Source organism: Rana temporaria, chromosome 6 (assembly GCF_905171775.1).
Source record: "Rana temporaria chromosome 6, aRanTem1.1, whole genome shotgun sequence".
NCBI lineage: Eukaryota > Metazoa > Chordata > Amphibia > Anura > Ranidae > Rana > Rana temporaria.
This window is the reverse complement of record NC_053494.1, coordinates 57792065-57812070: the sequence shown is the minus strand read 5'-3', so window position 1 is coordinate 57812070 and position 20006 is coordinate 57792065. Positions and strand designations below refer to the sequence as shown.

Genomic DNA, 20006 nt, shown 5'->3' with positions numbered 1-20006 from the left:
GTTCTGGAGTGGTCATCTCAGTCTCCTGACCTCAATATCATTGAGCCACTCAAACGGGAAATCTCAAACGTGCAGTTCATGCAAGACAGCCCAAGAATTTCTAGGAACTGGAGGCTTTTTGCCAAGAGGAATGGGCAGCTTTACCATCTGAGAAGATAAAGAGCTTCTCCACAAATACCACAAAAGACTTTAAGTTGTCATTGATGTTAAAGGGGGCAATACACGTATTAAGAACTGGGGTATGTACACTTTTGATCAGGATCATTTGGGTAGTTTCTGTTGCCATTATGATTTAAAAAGAGTAAACACAGTTGATTGATAATAAATTGCTTCAGCCAAACACTAGCCATGAGTGAAAAAAGTTTTTGTTATCATTTATATGCTTTGAAAAATGGCCAAGAAATCATAAATTCTGTACATTATAAAATACTGTATGTAACGGTCAGGGGTAAACACCATTCACGATCTTCCATTCCATCGCCCCACGACAGCTTATCCGACAATCCAGCCGACAAGACCCATTCCATTTCCCAGAATAACGAGACACACAGCTCTGTTACTGGTTCCAAAATATTTTAATGGTAAAACTCAGGTATTTATACAGTTCACAACCAAAAAGCATGTTACAGGGACAATGAAACTCTCCACCCCCAACATCCCAAATGGGGGCTTCAATACACATTCAGATGGGCTAATTACTAATCATTATCCAGACGGTCTGGCTCTGCGATAAGTGATCCCCACCTGATACACAAAACACATTCCTTTACTAAACATAATTGACATGCTAATTCACTATACCTGAGAAGTCAGACATCTGACCGTTCAGACTGCCAACACATATCTATCATCAATAGACTTTTCACACAAAACAGTGTCCTTAGCATACACAATGAAATAGTCTGTAGAAGCAGACCTAATTAGCACAATGGACACAGAATGCAATCACAGCAAGACACGTAAACATCCCACAATAGGCACCCTTAATTAGCATCTCAACAGTCTATGAGACATTCTTATTGACCTGTTGGGGGTCAGAATAAGCAACCTGTAATATTCCAAGATCCTGCAATACATGAATTATCATTAATGTCCAATCACATGTAATCCGAGATATCAGTTCTCAGTCATCCTATGCCCCTAATGAACATAGGATGACCCTAGACCCAAGAGTCATTAGTGCAGCTGGCACAGGAGTACCCCCCATCCTTCAAAAGTCTCTGGGTGTCACAGGCCATTCCGTTACACTGTAATACAGTGCATTCTAGGATTTCACAAGCACTTTTACTCAGTTCCACTGGCCACTGGGGATTCTTGACAGGCAGGGAGGGGAATGGGGAGAGAAGACGGCACATGACAAGCCCTACCCCGAAAATAAGCCCTACTGGGTCTTTTGTTGCCAAAATTATTATAAGACCGGGGGTTCTTTTTTGGGGAATCGGGGTATAGAGAATATATGGAGGAAGCTGAAACTTCGAATTGCCAAGAGACAGCCAAGAAACCTTAAGCATTTAGAGGAGATCTGTAAAGAAGAGTGGACCAAAATCCTTCCTGAGATGTGTGCAGCAAACCTGGTTACCAAGTACAGGGGGTCCCCGACTTACGAACGCCCGAGTTACGAACTTCTACTTACGAACCGAGCACTGCGGGGACCCTCTGCCATTTAGGGTGAACCGTCTGCTGTTCTGCGCACGCACGGCCAGACAGAGCCTCGGGAAATGTCCGTAATTGGCCGCGCTTGCGCAGAACTGCATGCGACAGAACATCGGAAATGTCTGTAATTGCCGGTTTGTGCATGTGCGGCCGACTTACGAACATTTTCGATTTACAAACAGGAGGAAGGTCCCTAACGGGTTCGTAACCCGGGGACCCCCTGTACTATGTCATGTTTTGCTTGGGGATCAAATACTTATTTTACTCACTGAACTGCAACTTAATTTATAGCATTTGTTTTACGCGTTTTGTCTGGATTTTTGGTTGATATTCTGTCTCTAGCATTTAAAAAACTTATAGACCCTTAATTTCTTTGTAATAGGGCAAACTTTCAAAATCTGCAGGGGATCAAAAAAAATTACCCACTGTAGGTGTCTATACCCACATAGACATTTAGCAGCTTTTTGTGGCAGATAAGTTTAGAGGAAGGAAAAAAGGTATCCGGGAGCAGCAGCGTTTGCGCGAAAAAAAAACGCTTGATGCTCGTGTCTAAACGCACCTAAATGTGTGTTAATGTTAGGCGCGTTTAGCGCTTGAGCTTTAAATAATTTCAGTGGCCAGAATAAACAAATTATTCTGCCCAATTAAATGAATTAACGCCCAAGTGTTTGAAGTCTGTAAATGTGTCTGAACACTTGTAAGGCTTGTGTGATCACGGACATATGTACGCAGATGATCATGTACAGATGTGTGCAGGTGGTCACGGACATATGTGTGCAGGTAATCATTAGGACATGTGATTTTACTGGGACATATGTGGGGTACAGGTGTTTTTACTGTGTGGGGACTTTGTGTGTTTTACATTGTGTGTTTACACTAGGCTGGTGATCAGTGTGTAAAAAGCTGTAAAAAAACAGCTCATACTCACTCTCCTCTTCTCACCGACAGCTTCTGTGTGAGGAGAGGAGAGCTGATCGCCTAGCAACCGGCTCTCTATTTACATTACATGATGGCTGTGATTGGACATGGTTGTCATGTGATCAGGAGGGCCAATCACAGAGCCCTCCTGCCGATCGGAGATGCACCGCGGGCATTCGATCCCCTTCTTCTGGGGGACGTTACTGTACATCCATTCAGAAGGAGGAAACACCCACCCAGCCGTATATGTACAGTGGCCCGTGTGGGATGTGGTTAAAGTCTATTGCCTTATGGGCATATGTAGCTCTTCTGAACTACTGTCAACATCCAGATCTTATGCATACTGGGCCAAACCGCTGCAAAAAGAGGATGTCTTCAGTGGCTTGATCGGTGTGTGCACAGGCCACATTTGGCACCTTTCAGAGGGGAGGGGGTAAAGGGGTGTGACAGGAGTCACTTTGGGTGGGGGGATTGTGCAACTCAGCCCACCTTGGAGAGCTCTGGAAACTTTGTGTCCATTTTCCCCAGGCCCTCTTATGTGTAGATCACCCTGTGTCTCTGATAGGGGCACAGGATGACCGAGAAATCCAGTCCGATCTGTACTAATCAGACTATATATAAACACACACACACAGTTGCAAGAAAAAAGTATGTGAACCCTTTTGGAATGATATGGATTTCTGCACAAATTGGTCATAAAATGTGATCTGATCTTCATCTAAGTCACAACAATATACAATCACAGTCTGCCTAAACTAATAACACACAAAGAATTACATGTTTTTATTGAACACACCATGTAAACATTCACAGTGCAGGTGTAAAAAGTATGTGAACCCCTAGACTAATGACATCTCCAAGAGCTAATTGGAGTGAGGTGTCAGCCAACTGGAGTCCAATCAATGAGATGAGATTGGAGGTGTTGGTTACAGCTGCCCTGCCCTATAAAAAACACACACCAGTTCTGGGTTTGCTTTTCACAAGAAGCATTGCCTGATTTGAATGATGCTTTGCACAAAAGAGCTCTCAGAAGACCTACGATTAAGAATTGTTGACTTGCATAAAGCTGGAAAGGGTTATAAAAGTATCTCCAAAAGCCTTGCTGTTCTGTTCATCAGTCTCTGGTAAGACAAATTGTCTATAAATGGAGAAAGTTCAGCACTGCTGCAACTCTCCCTAGGAGTGGCCATCCTGTAAAGATGACTGCAAGAGCACAGCGCAGACTGCTCAATGAGGAGAAGAATAATCATAGTGTGTTAGCTAAAGACTTACAAAAGTCTCTGGCATATGCTAACATCCCTGTTAGCGAATCTACAATACGTAAAACACTAAACAAGAATGGATTTCATGGGAGGATACCACAGAGGAAGCCACTGCTGTCCAAAAAAAAACATTGCTGCACATTTACAGTTTGCACAAGAGCACCTGGATGTTCCACAGCAGTACTGGCAAAATATTCTGTGGACAGATGAAACCAAATATGAGTTGTTTGGAAGAAACACACAACACTATGTGTGGAGAAAAAGAGGCACAGCACACCAACATCAAAACATCATCCCAACTGTGAAGTATGGTGGTGGGGGCATCATGGTTTGGGGCTGCTTTGCTGCGCCATGGCCTGGACGGATTAATATCATCGAAGAAAAAATTAATTCCCAAGTTTATCAAGACATTTTGCAGGAGAACTTGAAGGAATTGTAAAGGAAAAAAAGTTTTTGCCTAAAATTAATGTCTGCAAGGTAGACAGAATAGTGTAATGATTCTGTTAAAAAACGAGTAAATACCTATTAAATTCTTTCATCTATATCACCTCCGGCATTCTAGTTTCCGTTCTCTCATTCACTTCCTAGTTTGCATCGCTCGTTCATGTAAGAACTACATTTCCCAGTATGAATTGCGGCACGCCCAGTAATTCACACCTCCTTGAAGTCTCTAACACGTAGAGAGTGTCCTGCCGCACAGATGTAGTTCCCAAGAGGGGGTGAGCACGTCACTGACCACGGCAGTAAAGCCTCCTGTCACGGTGGTCAGTAAAATCAGACAAGCAGGAAGTGAACAGAGAAGAATAGAGCAACTTCTGAGCAAAAACGAACAATGAGGAAGTGAAAGGAGGAATGTCTGCAGGTAAAGGATGCTTATTATGAATTTTTTTTTTCCCTTTACAACCCCTTTAAGGCCATCTGTCCACCAGCTGAAGCTCAACAGAAGATGGGTGTTGCAACAGGACAACGAGCCAAAGCATAGACGTAAATCAACAACAGAATGGCTTAAACAGAACAAAATACGCCTGCTGGAGTGGCTCAGAGTCCTGACCTCAACCCGATTGAGATGCTGCAGCATGACCTCAAGAAAGCGATTCACACCAGACATCCCAAGAATAGTCAAGAATTACTCCTGACCTTTGTGCACGTCTGATCTGCAACTACAAGAAACGCTTGGTTGAAGTTATTGCTGCCAAAGGAGGTTCAACCAGTTATTAAATCCAAGGGTTCACATACTTTTTCTACCTGCACTGTGAATGTTTACTTGGTGTGTTCAATAAAAACATGGTAACATTTAATTCTGTGTGTGTTATTAGTTTAAGCAGACTGTGATTGTCTATTGTTGTGACTTAGATGAAGATCAGATCACATTTTATGACCAATTTGTGCAGAAATCCATATCATTCCATTCTTGCAACTGTCTATATATGTTGTATATTGTCTCATTTTGTTGTGTACTTTTTGCTGTGAGCGTTTGGGGTGTAACTGTATTCTATTGTGGCTGTCTGCCTCAAATATTATGGGATGTGCAAGTGTGTTTGCTATAAGGAAAGAGGGAGGGGACTCCTCCAGCAGCCCCCTGATGATAAGACTGTTTACTGATGAGAAGTTTGAATACACCTGACCTGTGTGTCTATTGTCATTGGACAGTTTAACCTGCCCTGAATCCAAGGGTGGGGGGGGGGGGAGTGTCTCAAAGTTGGATATCTGTGTAGATGTGTGATAATAAAGCAGTTTGATGTCGTTTTTCACCCTACACTGTGTTATGGCTGGCGACTGGGTCAGCTAAGGGTCTTGCATAGTGCTGGTTCTGGACAAAGGAAGCATTTACGGCAGACATAGTGCTGTTGAGGACGAGGGTTCGTCACACGGGGACCTGTTTTTGACAGGTCCCCTTCCCCACTTCCGGAGACGGGGCCCCCCTCCTCCTCTCACCACCGAGCCAATTAGAAAGCACAGCGCGCTTCGTGCTTGCGCAGTAGGGAACCAGCTATGAAGCCGAAAGGCTTCACTGCCAGGTTCCCCTACCAGGAATGGTAGTGGCAGCACCCGGGAGTTGATCCGAAGCTCGGCTGGGGTGCCAAGATCTCCCTGGACAGGTACGTGCCCTAATATTAAAAGTCAGCAGCTACAGTATTTGTAGCTGTTAACTTAATTTTTTTCACTCAGGCTTGAACTCTGCTTTAGGCATTGCACCCGTGATCAGGCTTCTGCAGACAAGCCCTGCAGCTTTCTGCTTGTACCTTCACAAGGGCTGTCTAATAGAAAGCTGCAGGGCTTGTGAATGAACCACAAGAGCACTCCTCACTCAGAACTGTAGTCACGGTGAATGAAGATACTTGTAGTTCATTCATTCCCAAGAAATTGTAAATGAATGATGCAATCATGTGGGCTTCTTCATCTGCTGTCACGCCGAGAAGGGGTGGGGCAGGATGTTCCAGGAGCTGGAGCATCTTACACGTTCCACCTAAGTATGGGTGGAACATGTAATGTTCCAAAGGTTGAACTTATCCTTTAAGAAGGCATTAGCAAGTATGTGTGTGTATGTGTATATATATATATATATACCTGAGCATAGTAGAAATTGGTGTTCCCATTCTTAAATAGGTTCCTTTAAGCTAGTGCATTGTTGGTTCACTTACCCTTTCCTTCGATTTCCCTTTGAATTTTTTTTTCCCCTTTGGGCTCTTTCACAAGGAGCGAATTCCGTATTGATCCGCTCCGTTAGCCCAGCTGGGATTCCTCCGTTAATCCCCGCTGAGCTGTCGGCTGACAGGGCGGTCCCCGCACACAGTGCAGAGACTGCCCTGTCTCTCCTCCGCTCTCCCCTATGGGGAATCGGATTAATACGGACCGTCTGTCCGTATTCATCCGATCCGTCAGACGGAAGAAAAATAGGGTTTTCTTCCGTCTGAATACCGGATCCTGACGGAGGCGGGTGATTACGGACGTTAGCGGATGCTCCATCTGCTAACGGGCGTGATCCCATAGGGAACCATTGTAAGTCCGTAAACGGACTTATGAAAAGCGGACCGTTCGTCCGCTGGTGTGAAAGGGCCCTTTGTCTGAATTTATCACTTCCTGTTTCTCCTCAGTAAGCTTGCCCCTATCATCTGAGCCATTCTGGCTGGGGGTTAGTCAGCCAGAACAGCTTACTGAGGAGAAACAGGAAGTGAGAAATTCAGACAAAGAAAAAAGCATTTAGAAGGGAAATCGAAGGAAAGGGCTAGTGAACCAACAATGCACTAGCTTAAAGAGGAAGTAAACCCTGATGGGGTTTACTTCCTCTATGTCTCCCTGCAAAGGTAAAGCATAATGGGCTACTATGCATCGCATAGTAGCCCATTATATGACACTTACCTTCAGTAGAAGCCCGCAATGTCGTTGTCTTCCTCCATGGCAGCGAGAGTCCATCTTCACCCCTCTTCTTCCAGGGGCCTCGAACTCCGGCACTGTGACTGGCCGAAGTCGCGTGACGTCACTCCCACACATGCGTGGGAGCTGCCTTTAACGGCATGACCCCCGGCTTGAAACGGCGGCCCTTTCAAGATGGCGCATGCGCAGAAGGAGGCGTTGCATGGGGAAATTGCAAATATCTCAGAGACCGTGCAAGCACCTTAATCTAGGCTTACCTGTAGGTAGGGTTGCCAACTCATCTCTTTCAGGCTGGGTTCACACTTGTCCGACAACGGTCCTACATTGGGAGCTCATGTAGCATGACGTGTGAAAATCAATGTTTCCCTATGAGAGCTGTCTTAACTGGTCCTACACAAGTCGGTCCGACTTTGAAAATGCTCCCTGTACTACTTTGGTCCTACATTGATCCTACTTCAACCCATTGAATATCATTGAAGTCGGACCAAAGTAGGAGCCTTGTCCTAACCATCCGACTTTTGACATCCGACTTGTGATTACAGCAGCAGTAAGGCTGGGTTCACACTACTACACTACTTTCATCCTACTTTGCTCTGTGTTCAATGTTTCCCTATGAGAGCGTCTTGTAGCGTCCTACACAAGTCGGTCCGACTTTGAAAATGCTCCCTGTACTACTTTTGGTCCTACATTGATCCTACTTCAGGCCCATTGAATATCATTGAAGTCGGACCAAAGTAGTATCCTGTTCATGAAAGTAGGATGGATGTAGGACCAATGTAGGATAAATGTAGGACCAATGTAGCAGAGTAAAGTAGGATGAAAGTAGTGTAGTAGTGTGAACCCAGCCTCAACAGAACACATATGAATTACACAGGTTCTGAGGCTAATTTAATGCAAATAAGGCACCAAGTGAGTTTAATTACCTCCTTAATCAGCCACAGAACCTGTGTAATTAATATGTGTTCTGTTTTAAAGGGAGGAGTTGGCAACCCTACCTGTAGGTGTAACTTCTCCCTGAGGCTGGGTTCACACTACTACACTACTTTCATCCTACTTTGCTCTGTGTTCAATGTTTCCCTATGAGAGCTGTCTTACTGGTCCTACATCATTGAAGTCTGACCAAAGTAGTATCCTGTTCATGAAAGTAGGATGGATGTAGGACCAATGTAGGATAAATGTAGGACCGATGTAGCAGAGCAAAGTAGGATGAAAGTAGTGTAGTAGTGTGAACCCAGCTGGGTTCACACTACTACACTACTTTCATCCTACTTGGCTCTGCTACATCGGTCCTACATTTATCCTACATTGGTCCTACATCCATCCTACTTTCATGAACAGGATACTACTTTGGTCCGACTTCAATGATATTCAATGGGCCTGAAGTAGGATCAATGTAGGACCAAAAGTAGTACAGGGAGCATTTTCAAAGTCGGACCGACTTGTGTAGGACGCTACAAGACGCTCTCATAGGGAAACATTGAACACAGAGCAAAGTAGGATGAAAGTAGTGTAGTAGTGTGAAACCTATGTAGAAAATAAAAAACAAACCTTTACAACCCCTTTAAATGGGCTGCTTTACGCGCAACAAATTCCCCCAAGAAGCTCCAAAACCTTTTTTTGAAGTGGTGTGGCATTTTTCCCCCCACCATGCCAGGGGTGCCAATAACAAATGCAGGCGAAACAAGCACAATGCGCGTTTTCAGTGCATTTGCAGCGCGTTTTCTGTGTGCGTCTTAGTTTTTTTCCGGAAACGCCAAGTGCGAATGGTTACAGTTGCCCGATGCAGTATGATTGCTGTATCTTATTTTAAGCCTCCAACTGTCTGTGTGCAGATGAGCCCTTACCACAATGATATCAATGGGCCCCTTGCCTGGATATAGCCAGTCACTAGGCCTGCATGGGTAGATATCAATACAATGTCTGTATGGAGGATCATGTACAGTATGTAAGGTGTGCACAGTCCTCCTCATACACACATATAATCAGCACGGCGTGTCCAAAGGCCAGCTGTGAGTGTACGTTTCCATCCAGGGAGTCTAGTTGAATACAGTGCCTGGTTGCGCTCGTGTCCCCGGCTAGTTCTTTCTCCACGTTCCCCGCCTCTCCCTGAGCCCGGCCGCGGAAGTGTGGTGGCAGACGTGGCGGCGCGCGGTTCGTGTTGGTGGCGGGCCCGGGGTGTGAGGAGGAGACGCTGTGTCCTGCCTCCCGCAGGCTCGGGCCGCCCCTCGGCTCTATAAGCGGAATGCAGAGGCCGGGGTGGCTGCACGTTAAGCGGCTGCTGAACCTGATGGGCCGGAGGCCTGAGCTGCTGTGCGGGGCCATAGCGCTGAGCTGCGCTCTCATCGTGGCGCTCAGGTTCACCTGCAGGTAACACCAGCCACCTCCTATAATACATCTCACCTGTTCTATATACACTGTGCTGGGGGGACTCTACCTGAGGTAATACCGGTCACCTCCTATAAATATATACACATCCCACCTGTTCTATAACTGTGCTGGGGGACTCTACCTGAGGTAACACCGGTCACCGCCTATATATACACATCCCACCAGTTCTATAACTGTGCTGGGTGACTCTACCTGAGGTAACACCGGCCACCTCCTATATATACATCCCACCTCTTCTATATACACTGTGCTAGCAGGGGGACCCTACCTGAGGTAACACCGGCCACCTCCTACATATACATCCCACCAGTTCTATAACTGTGCTGGGGGTACTCTACCTGAGGTAACACCGGCTACCTCCTATATACACTGTGCTAGTAGGGGGACTCTACCTGAGATAACACCGGCCACCTTCTATAAATATATACACATCCCACCTGTTCTATATACACTGTGCTGGGGGGGCTCTTCCTGAGGTAACACCGGCCACCTCTTATATATAAATCCCACCTGTTCTATATACACTGTGCTGGGGGACTCTACCTGAGGTAATACCGGTCACCTCCTATAATACATCCCACCAGTTCTATATACACTGTGCTGGGAACTCTACCTAGGGTTGCCACCTCATCCCTTTAAAAAGGAACACATCTGAATTACACAGGTTCTGTGGCTGATTAAGGTGGTAATTAAACTCACTTGGTGCCTTATCTGCATTCAATTAGCCTCAGAACCTGTGTAATTCATATGTGTTCCTTTTTAAAGGGATGAGGTGGCAACCCTAACTCTACCTGAGGTAACACTGGCCACCTCTTATATATACATCCCACCTCTTCTATATACACTGTGCTAGCAGGGGGACCCTACCTGAGGTGACACCGGCCACCTCCTACATATACATCCCACCTGTTCTATATACACTGTGCTGGGGGGGCTCTTCCTGAGGTAACACCGGCCACCTCCTATTTAGTTATATATATATACACACAACCCACCACTTCTATATACACTGTACTGGGGGACTCTACCTGAGGGAACACTGACAACTCCTATATAGTTATATATACAACCCACCACTTCTATATACACTGTGCTAGCTGGGGGGACTCTACCCGAGGTAACACTGGCCACCTCCTATATCCATTTCTTCTATATACACTGTGCTGGGGGGACTTTACCTGAGGTAACACCAGCCACCTCCAATATATATATGTATGTGTGTGTGTGTATACATCTTGCCTCTTCTATATACACTGTGCTGGGGGGACTTTACCTGAGGTAACACCGGCCACCTCCAATATATATATATGTGTGTATACATCTTGCCTCTTCTATATACACTGTGCTAGCTTGGGGGCCAATGACTGAGTTAACACCGGCCACCTCCTATATCTATACGTGTGTGTTAGGGTTGCCACCTCATCCCTTTAGCCCAGGTTCACACTGGGCTGCAGGAGGGAAGCCGTGCGAGTTCAGCTGAACTTTTTCACTCCCGCTTGTCAGTCCCGATTTCGACAGCGATTATAGAAACACCTGTGCAGGTTTCTGCACAGATGTCAATGTAAATCGTGGGCCGAAATCGCAAAAAGTAGTACAGAAACTACTTTTTGAAATCGGTGCAGCGGCGTCACACCGATTTAGGACGGTGCCATTGCGGTGCAATTTGCGGCAAATACCGGCGTTTTGACATGTCAAAACATACCAGTGTGAACCAGGCCTGAAACACAAATGCATGTAAATTACACAGGTTCTGTGGCTGATTAAGGTGGCAATTAAACTCACTTGGTGCCTTATCTGCATTAAATTACCCTCAGAACCTGTGTAATTCATGTGTGTTTGGGTTTAAAGGGATGAGGTGACAGTGTGTGTGTACATCTCACCTGTTCTATATACACTGATGGCTGGGGGGGGATAAATTCTACCTGTAGTAACCCAGGCCTCTCTCGGCTGGGGGATGCTACCTGAGCCAACTCTGGCCACCTCCAAAAACATATATACACACACGGTATCTCAAAAAAGAGAGTACAGCCCTCACATTTTTGTAAATATTTTATTATATCTTTTCCTGTGACAATACTATATTATGGTTGAACTAGATGGACTTGTGTCTTTTCATCCTATATAACACTGAAGAAATGACACTTTGCTACAATGTAAAGTAGTGAGTGTACAGCTTGTATAACAGTGTGAATTTGCTGTCCCCTCAAAATAACTCAACACACAGCCATTAATGTCTAAACCGCTGGCAACAAAAGTGAGTACACCCCTATGTGAAAATGTCCAAATTGGGCCCAAAGTGTCAATATTTTGTGTGGCCACCATTATTTTCCAGCACTACCTTAATCCTCTTGGGCATGGAGTTCACCAGAGCTTCACAGATTGCCACTGCAGTACTCTTCCACTCCTCCATGACGACATCACAGAGCTGGTGGATGTTCGAGATCTTTTGCTTTTCCACTTTCCATTTGAGGATGCCCCACAGATGCTTAATAGGGTTTAGGTCTGGAGACATGCTTGGCCAGTCCATCACCTTTACCCTCAGCTTCTTTAGCAAGGTAGTGGCCATCTTGAAGGTGTGTTTATGGCCGTTACCATGTTGGAATACTGCCCCGAGGCCCAGTCTCTGAAGGGAGGGGATCATGCTCTGTCACAATACATGTTGACATTCATGGTTCCCTCAATGACTTGTAGCTCCCCAGTGCCGGTAGCACTTGTGCAGCCCCAGACCATGACACTCCCACCACCATGCATGACTGTAGGCAAGACACACGTCTTTGTACTTCTCACCTGGCTCACACACTTGACACCATCTGAACCAAATAAGTTCATAGCCCCTGGAAGACGCAAGTTATTGCAAAAGGGCAGAACGGCGAGCAAACGTCACTCCCCATTACCTACCGTCAGGAACGGGTTTACCTGCAGGCGACCGGCCGGCACCGCAGGTTTAAGGCTGTTTATTTCTTGATCTGATGTAAGAGTTTTTTTTTTTTCAATCCTTTCTTAATAAATACTATACGGTTTGGGAGCTATTTTTGTTGTCTTTTTGGTATGATTTCTGCCATTGGAGTCCATCGAGTCTGTGGGTGTGATCTGACCTATCATCATTCGGATGTGGCTGGAGTAGAGTGAGCCACATCTGTTTTAAAGCTGTCTTTGACCCTTTGTAATAGGGGGTCACTGAGATCCGGTAAGCAGGCACTTCTCTCGTGGTGGATTTTACCATACACTTTCTATCTGTGAAGAAACTACAGCATTTGGAAGAGACTGTTTTCACATGGGTGTTTCAAAATTTGAGTTTACCATAATATTTTTATAGCATCATCACTGGTGTTTATTCTAGACTTTTTTGTTTATACAACACTTATTTGTTTCACGTATCAATATAGTGTTTTGTTCATTGGACTATAATATACAAGTCGTACCCCATGTTTTCCAATTCCAGTACCATTCATATATGTGCGACTTCAAAGTAGTGCCTGTTCTACTTTTGTCTGACTTTGATTCGAGTTGAGGTTCATAGACCTCAAGTTCACACTGGCATTCCCTGAAATCGCATGACTTTCAAGTCACGGCAGCGTGAAAGGGCCTAAGTAAAATTGAATTCATTCATTTAGATCTGATTCATTCATTTACAAAAGCAAATTTTGTTTTTGGTCCATGAATATTTCTAAAATATACCCTTGTACTAAAAAGTTTGGGGACACTTAAACGTCGGCTCAAGTGCTGGATTACTTTGGCGCACAGACTAAAAATTAGGAGGTGTCGCATATCCCTTTTCCTTTCTTTAACAGTTGTCACATTTCACTTGTAGAGTGATTCAGTGTGGCTGGTGCAACACCACGTAGAACTTGGCAATGAGTGCAATGGTTGATTAGACGTGTGGGAAAATGTAATATTGACACTAGAAGAATGACGTGTTTTCTTTGTTTCTCCCTCCCAGTAGTTAAATTAACAAATTTTTCATGAGCATGTGCAATATGTTGCTAATATGAACAAAACTGCTTTAGATTTATGTATTTTTTGCAAAGATCAGTTATATTGCCTCAAAACATTATGAATTTTATATTAGCAATCTTTCAGTTACATGTGAAAGGGGGATTCACAAAAATGATTGCAATAATTTACACATCACTTATGTTGCTATTTATTTGTTTTTATTTTTGGATACAGTGTCGAGGAGTTGTATGTTTAATGGTGGCCATACACTGTGCAATAAAAGTAAACGATTGGTGTCCAAAACTGTTGACTAAGGGCTCTTTCACACGTCCGTTCCGTTCGTCCGTTTTTTGGACATCCGTTAACGGACCGCAATGCTTCCCTATGGGTTAACGTCCGTTAGCGGATGAGCATCCGCTAACGTCCGTTAGCATCCGTCTGCGTTAAGTTCCGTTTTTTTGGACGGAAGAAAACCCTATTTTTCTTCTGTCAAAAAAACGGAACGGACGAAAAACGGATGATCCGTTTACCATCCGATCCGCTAACGCCGTGTGCGGCGTTTGGTATGAATCCTGAGGGGGAAGTCCCCGCCGGATTTTAAATAAAAATCCGGCATGGGTTCCCCCCCTCGGGAGCATACCGGGCCCTTAGGTCTGGTATGGGTTGCAAGGAGACCCCCCTACAATCCATACCAGACCCGTATCCAAAGCACGCTACCCGGCCGGCCAGGAAAGGAGTGGGGACGAGCGAGCGCCCCCCCCCCCCCCTCCTGAGCCGTACCGGGCTGCATGCCCTCATCATGGGGGGGGGTTGGGTGCTCTGGGGCAGGGGGGCGCATTGCGGCCACCCCACCCCAGAGCACCCTGTCCCCATGTTGATGAGGACAGGGCCCCTTCCCGACAACCCTGGCCGTTGGTTGTCGGGGTATGCGGGCGGGAGGCTTATCGGAATCTGGGAGCCCCCTTTAATAGGGTGGGGGGCTGGTATCTGGGGGCCCCCTTAAGTGAATGGATATGGGGTACATCGTACCCCTACCCATTCACCTGGAGGCAAAAAGTTAAAGTTAATAAACACGACACAAGGGTTTTTAAAATAATTTATTAGTCTGCTCCGGAGGCCCCCCCTGTCTTCTTATTAGCTCTTTCACCAGGGGGGGCTTCTTCTTTGACGTCTTCGGGTGGGGGCCGCTCTTCTTCGCCGCCGTCTGGTTCTCTTCCACCGCCGGGGGGGGGGGCGCTTTTATAAAAGCGCCCCTCCCCCGGCGGGTTTCCTCCGACGTCTTCGGCGGGGGGTGGTGTGCTTCTTCTTCCGCTATCCGGGGGTCTTCTCCGCTCTCCGGGGGTCTTCTTCTATGTTTGCCGCTCTCCGCTGTTGACTCGGCGCACCCCGGTTCTTCCTCCCGCTGTCCGGTGCCTTCTCCTTCAGCGCTGAACGTCTTCTTCTTCTTCTTCTTCCATGCTGTGACGTCGTCGTCTTCTTCTCTTCTTCCGATGTTGACACGTCGCCTCTTCTCGCTGCAATGACGGGTGCGCGGCTTGCATCTTACTTATATAGGCCTCACAGTCCCATCATGCTCCGGTACCTACCCACGTGGGTAGGTATCACGTAGGTAGGTACCGGAGCATGATGGGACTGTGAGGCCTATATAAGTAAGATGCAAGCCGCGCACCCGTCATTGCAGCGAGAAGAGGCGACGTGTCAACATCGGGAGAAGAGAAGAAGAAGACGACGACGTCACAGCACGGAAGAAGAAGAAGACGTTCAGCGCTGAAGGAGAAGGCACCGGACAGCGGGAGGAAGAACCGGGGTGCGCCGAGTCAACAGCGGAGAGCGGCAAACATAGAAGAAGACCCCCGGAGAGCGGAGAAGACCCCCGGATAGCGGAAGAAGAAGCACACCACCCCCCGCCGAAGACGTCGGAGGAAACCCGCCGGGGGGGGGGCGCTTTTATAAAAGCGACCCCCCCCCCCCCCCCCGGCGGTGGAAGAGAACCAGACGGCGGCGAAGAAGAGTGGCCCCCACCCGAAGACGTCAAAGAAGAAGCCCCCCCCTGGTGAAAGAGCTAATAAAGAAGACAGGGGGGGCCTCCGGAGCAGACTAATAAATTATTTTAAAAACCCTTGTGTCGTGTTTATTAACTTTAACTTTTTGCCTCCAGGTGAATGGGTAGGGGTACGATGTACCCCATATCCATTCACTTAGGGTGGGGGGCCGGTATCTGGGGGCCCCCTTATTAAAGGGGGCTCCCAGATTCCGATAAGCCTCCCGTCCGCATACCCCGACAACCAACGGCCAGGGTTCTCGGGAAGGGGCCCTGTCCTTATCAACATGTGGACAGGGTGCTGTGGGGGGGGGGGCGCAGTGCGCCCCCCTGCCCCAGAGCACCCAACCCCCCCATGTTGAGGGCATGCAGCCCAGTACGGCTCAGGAGGGGGGGGGCGCTCGCTCGTCCCCACTCCTTTCCTGGCCGGCTGGGTAGCGTGCTTTGGATACGGGTCTGGTATGGATTGTAGGGGGACCCCTACGCCGTTTTCTCGGCGTAGGGGGGGGTCTCCTTACAACCCATACCAGACCCAAGTGCTTTTACTATTCCAGCGAGTGCGAGATGTTGGCACCCTGTCGCCGAGAATCAGCGCAATGCAGTCGTGCTAAAAACACATTCTCGGCGGCAGGCACTGTATGTAAAAAGCCCCCCCCAAAAAAAAACTAATGGAAAAACTGATGGAAAAACTGACAAAAAACGGACGAAAAACTGAAGGTAAAACGGATCAACTGATGGAAAAAAAAACTGATCTAAAAAACTGAACTGACGTGTGAAAGAGCCCCAAGTCATTTATCTAGCAAAACAAACGTGGCATGGCTGAGCAATATGCAACAGATAGTGACAGTTTTTGATCAACCCAAATTGATTGGTTGTAGTGAAAAGAAAATCCTTTTGTACATGGTTGTTTGGTGATTTCTCATACCCTGTATGCAACATGTTTGCTTACATATAGATTGATCGTAATTGATTCACAAGAGCATGAAGAAAGGACTTAATTACCAACTCTGGATGATGTATTTATTTATTTTTCTGTCGCAATCAATTGACTTGGGTGATTGAAACCTCCAGTATCCATCACTCATCCGTGTAATTTATTTTGTCTCGCTTGATCTAAATACTTGAGCCCAGTCTCAATCCAGCGATGTGCCTGAGAGCATAAGCGCTCTCTCTCCTCGCTTGGCATGGAGGCAGCTGTGGGAATCATTGGCTCATGCTGCTGTCAATCAAGTCCAGTAAGGAGGGAACAGGGGGTGGGGTAGAGGCACACTGTGTGTCAATAGACACACACGGTCCAGCTTGGGATCAAGCCTGCATGAGTGCCCCCATAGCAAGTAGCTTGCTATGGCAGCACCTCAAAGGAAGGCAGAGCCAAGAGCTCCAGCAGATGCCCCCCCAGAAGAGGAGGATCGGGGCTGCTCTGTGCAAAACCATTGCACAGAGCAGGTAAGTATAACATGTTTACTATCAAAGGTTGTATCTTTACGATCACTTTAAGTTTTACTTTAGTTCTGATTTTTACTTTATTTTTTCTTCTGATCCCTCTCCTTCTCTTTCCAGTCGAGCTAAGGATGTCATTATGCCAGCAAGACTACCTGTGCACTTTTTCTCCACTCAGACATCAGTGGTGGATCTCTTCCTTGGCCAGCTTGACTATGCCGAGTACCTTCGCCGGGAATCTGAGATAACCTTGTATTTCCTGTATGCTCCATGGTGCGCACAGTCCATTACTGCAAGGGCAGAAATTGAGCAAGTAGCTAGTAGGCTTGCGGACCAGGTAATCTCACCAGTGAATTGGGTGTGTCATGTATAATTAGTTTTTAGGGAAGTAAATTTGAGTAGTACAGGCATTATACATGTGTCTAATACTGCCTGATCTATTGTGGAATGAGTACATTTGATATGTGTTTGGGCTCTCGCCTATTCTTTTGATGATGTGCTCAGCTGACAACACAAAAAGCTCTACATACCAATACTCATGCCAACTGAAGAGTATGATGCTAGCATAATGGGTTTGGGGCTGCTTTGCTATGCAGAATTTTATCATAAGATAAAAATACATTCAAACTTGTACATTTCACAAAACGGTGTCAGTACATTTCACAGAATAGAACTTAGGTGATGCAAAAAGCACATGACCTGAAACATGGTATTACCCAATAAAGAAGTATATTTTGTGTGGAAGGGTCAAGGTATAGTCCAGATGTCAACCCATCCCAATTATGTGCCATAAACAAGGAATCCAAGAAATATAGACTAAAGGGCAAGTATAGCCAAAGCTTTTTTGGCTATACTTCTCCTATAGGTCACAGGAGTGCAGTTTTGTTCTGCACTCCTGTGACCCATTTTCAGCGGACAGTGGGTTAAAGATGCCTGGATTGGCACCTGGCCTAGCCTACCAGTGATTGGATTAGCTGAACGCCTTTCCCGCCCCCTCCACAGTCCCGTGGGGAGAACTGAGTGATCAGTGGTGTTTGTTTCTCATCCCCCTAGGTGAGTATGTTTTCTCTTTTAAGACATTTGTAAGAGATATAGTTTAGACATTACCTTGATGTTTCCAGAAGCCAATCCAGCAGCTTTTAAAAATGCATGGTGGAGGCGATTGCTGCTAAGGATAGAGGTAGACAGAGATGTTGCTAAATACAAAGGAAGTTTTAGATGTTTTTTTTCCAGCTTAGACTAATGAATGGTTAAATTGTGTGTTCAACAAAACATGAAAGATTAACATTGTTTTATTAGCCTAAACAGTGTTTAAACAGACTTTGTTTAAATATTATTTTGGTTCCCTCAGGTACTGTTTGTGGCTGTCAACTGCTGGTGGCACCAGGGAAAGTGCAGGAAACAAAAGAGCTTATTCTATTACCCTGTAATTCACCTGTTCCATAAGAGGTAAGTACACAACTCTGGTTTAATCATGGGTTGAGCTGTTCCGTTTTTCGATCATCTTCTTCTACTTTGCATTTATAATACTGAAGTTTTGATAATGTTAAGAGCTTTCTAACGCAGGGTTCGACAAACCCTGGGCACCAGGTCGCAATTGTGACTAGAATTAGCGACCTGGCGCGGCACAGCTGGGGTATCCTGTGTCTCCAAGGACCCCCCCCGCGCGATCGCCTGGCCGGTAATTTGCGACTTTCTGTAGGCTTATGCTTCCTTCTGTGATCTGGTGCAATCTTTTGGTGGCCATTTGAAATGACAAGACAACCAGCAATGCTAGTGGAGCTTCCCCTGTCTATTTTCACTGCCATCTCCTTCCCTCTAATTAGAACCCCCCAAACATTATCTATATTTTTTATTCTAACACCCTAGAGAATAAAATGGCGATCGTTGCAATACTTTCTGTCCCACCGTGTTTGTGCAGGGGTCTTACAAGCACATTTTTTTGTGGAAAAAATACACTTTTTTAAATAAAAAAATAAGACATCAGTAAAGTTAGCCCAATTTATTTAATATTTTGAAAGATAATAGGCCGAGTAAATTGATACCCAACATGTCACGCTTCAAAATTGTGTCCGGTCGTGAAATGGCGACAAATTTTTACCCTTTAAAATCTCCATAGGCAACGTTTAAAAAATTCTACAGGTTGCATGTTTTGAGTTACAGAGGAGGTCTAGGGCTAGAATTATTGCTCTTTCTCTACCAATCGCGGCGACACCTCACATGTGTGCTTTGAACACCACTTTCATATGCGGGCGCTACTCAAGTATGCTCGACGGGGCGTGTTCCTGGCTCCTAACTTTTTAATTGTGGGAAAAAATTTCAACTTCAAAAAACTCACCATGCCTCTTTCTAAATACAATGGAATGTCTTCTTTCCAAAAATCGGTCATTTGGGGAGTATTTGTACTTTTCTGCCATGTAAGGGCCCTTTCACACGGGCGGATCAGTAATGATCCGCTCCGTGTGTCCGCAAAAGCTCAACGGGGATCCTCCGTAAAATCCCCGCTGAGCTGGCAGCTGACAGGGCGGTCCCCGCACACTGTGCAGGGACCGCCCTGTGTTTCCTCCGCTCTCCCCTATGGGGGATCGGATGAACACAGACCGTATGTCCGTGTTCATCCGATCCGGCAGACGGAAGAAAAATAGGATTTTCTTCCGTCCGCAAATGCAGAAATGAGATAGGCCGTCAATACTTCAGGTGTGATCAATTTTCAGATATTGGCACCATTGCTTGTGGACTCTATAATTTTAACAAAGACCAAATATACACCAATTTGTACTTCTTTTTACCAAAGATATGTAGCAGTATACATTTTGGCCAAAATTTATGAAGAAAAATGACTAATTTGCTAATTTTGTTACCAAATTTTCAGTCTTTTTTTTTTTTTTCTTTTTTATAGTGCAAAAAAAACAAAAAAAAACAACAGTGATTTAATGCCACCAAAAGAAAGCTATATGTGTGTGAAAAGGGGACAACAATTTCATATGGGTACA

The 20006-nt window shown here is 45.8% G+C and overlaps 1 protein-coding gene across 2 annotated transcripts in view; it reads left to right on the top strand.

The window, feature by feature from the left end:
- The first annotated feature begins 9327 nt into the window (after nt 1-9327).
- Nucleotides 9328-20006, top strand: part of TXNDC11 (thioredoxin domain containing 11) — a 132680-nt gene continuing 122001 nt past the window's right edge. For both annotated transcript variants that reach the window (XM_040356862.1, XM_040356861.1), the window contains exons 1-3: nt 9328-9575; nt 17134-17350; nt 18365-18462. In XM_040356862.1, the coding sequence (XP_040212796.1) occupies nt 9451-9575; nt 17134-17350; nt 18365-18462 (440 nt within the window). In that variant the 5' untranslated portion in view covers nt 9328-9450. The remainder of the gene's footprint in view (nt 9576-17133; nt 17351-18364; nt 18463-20006) is intronic.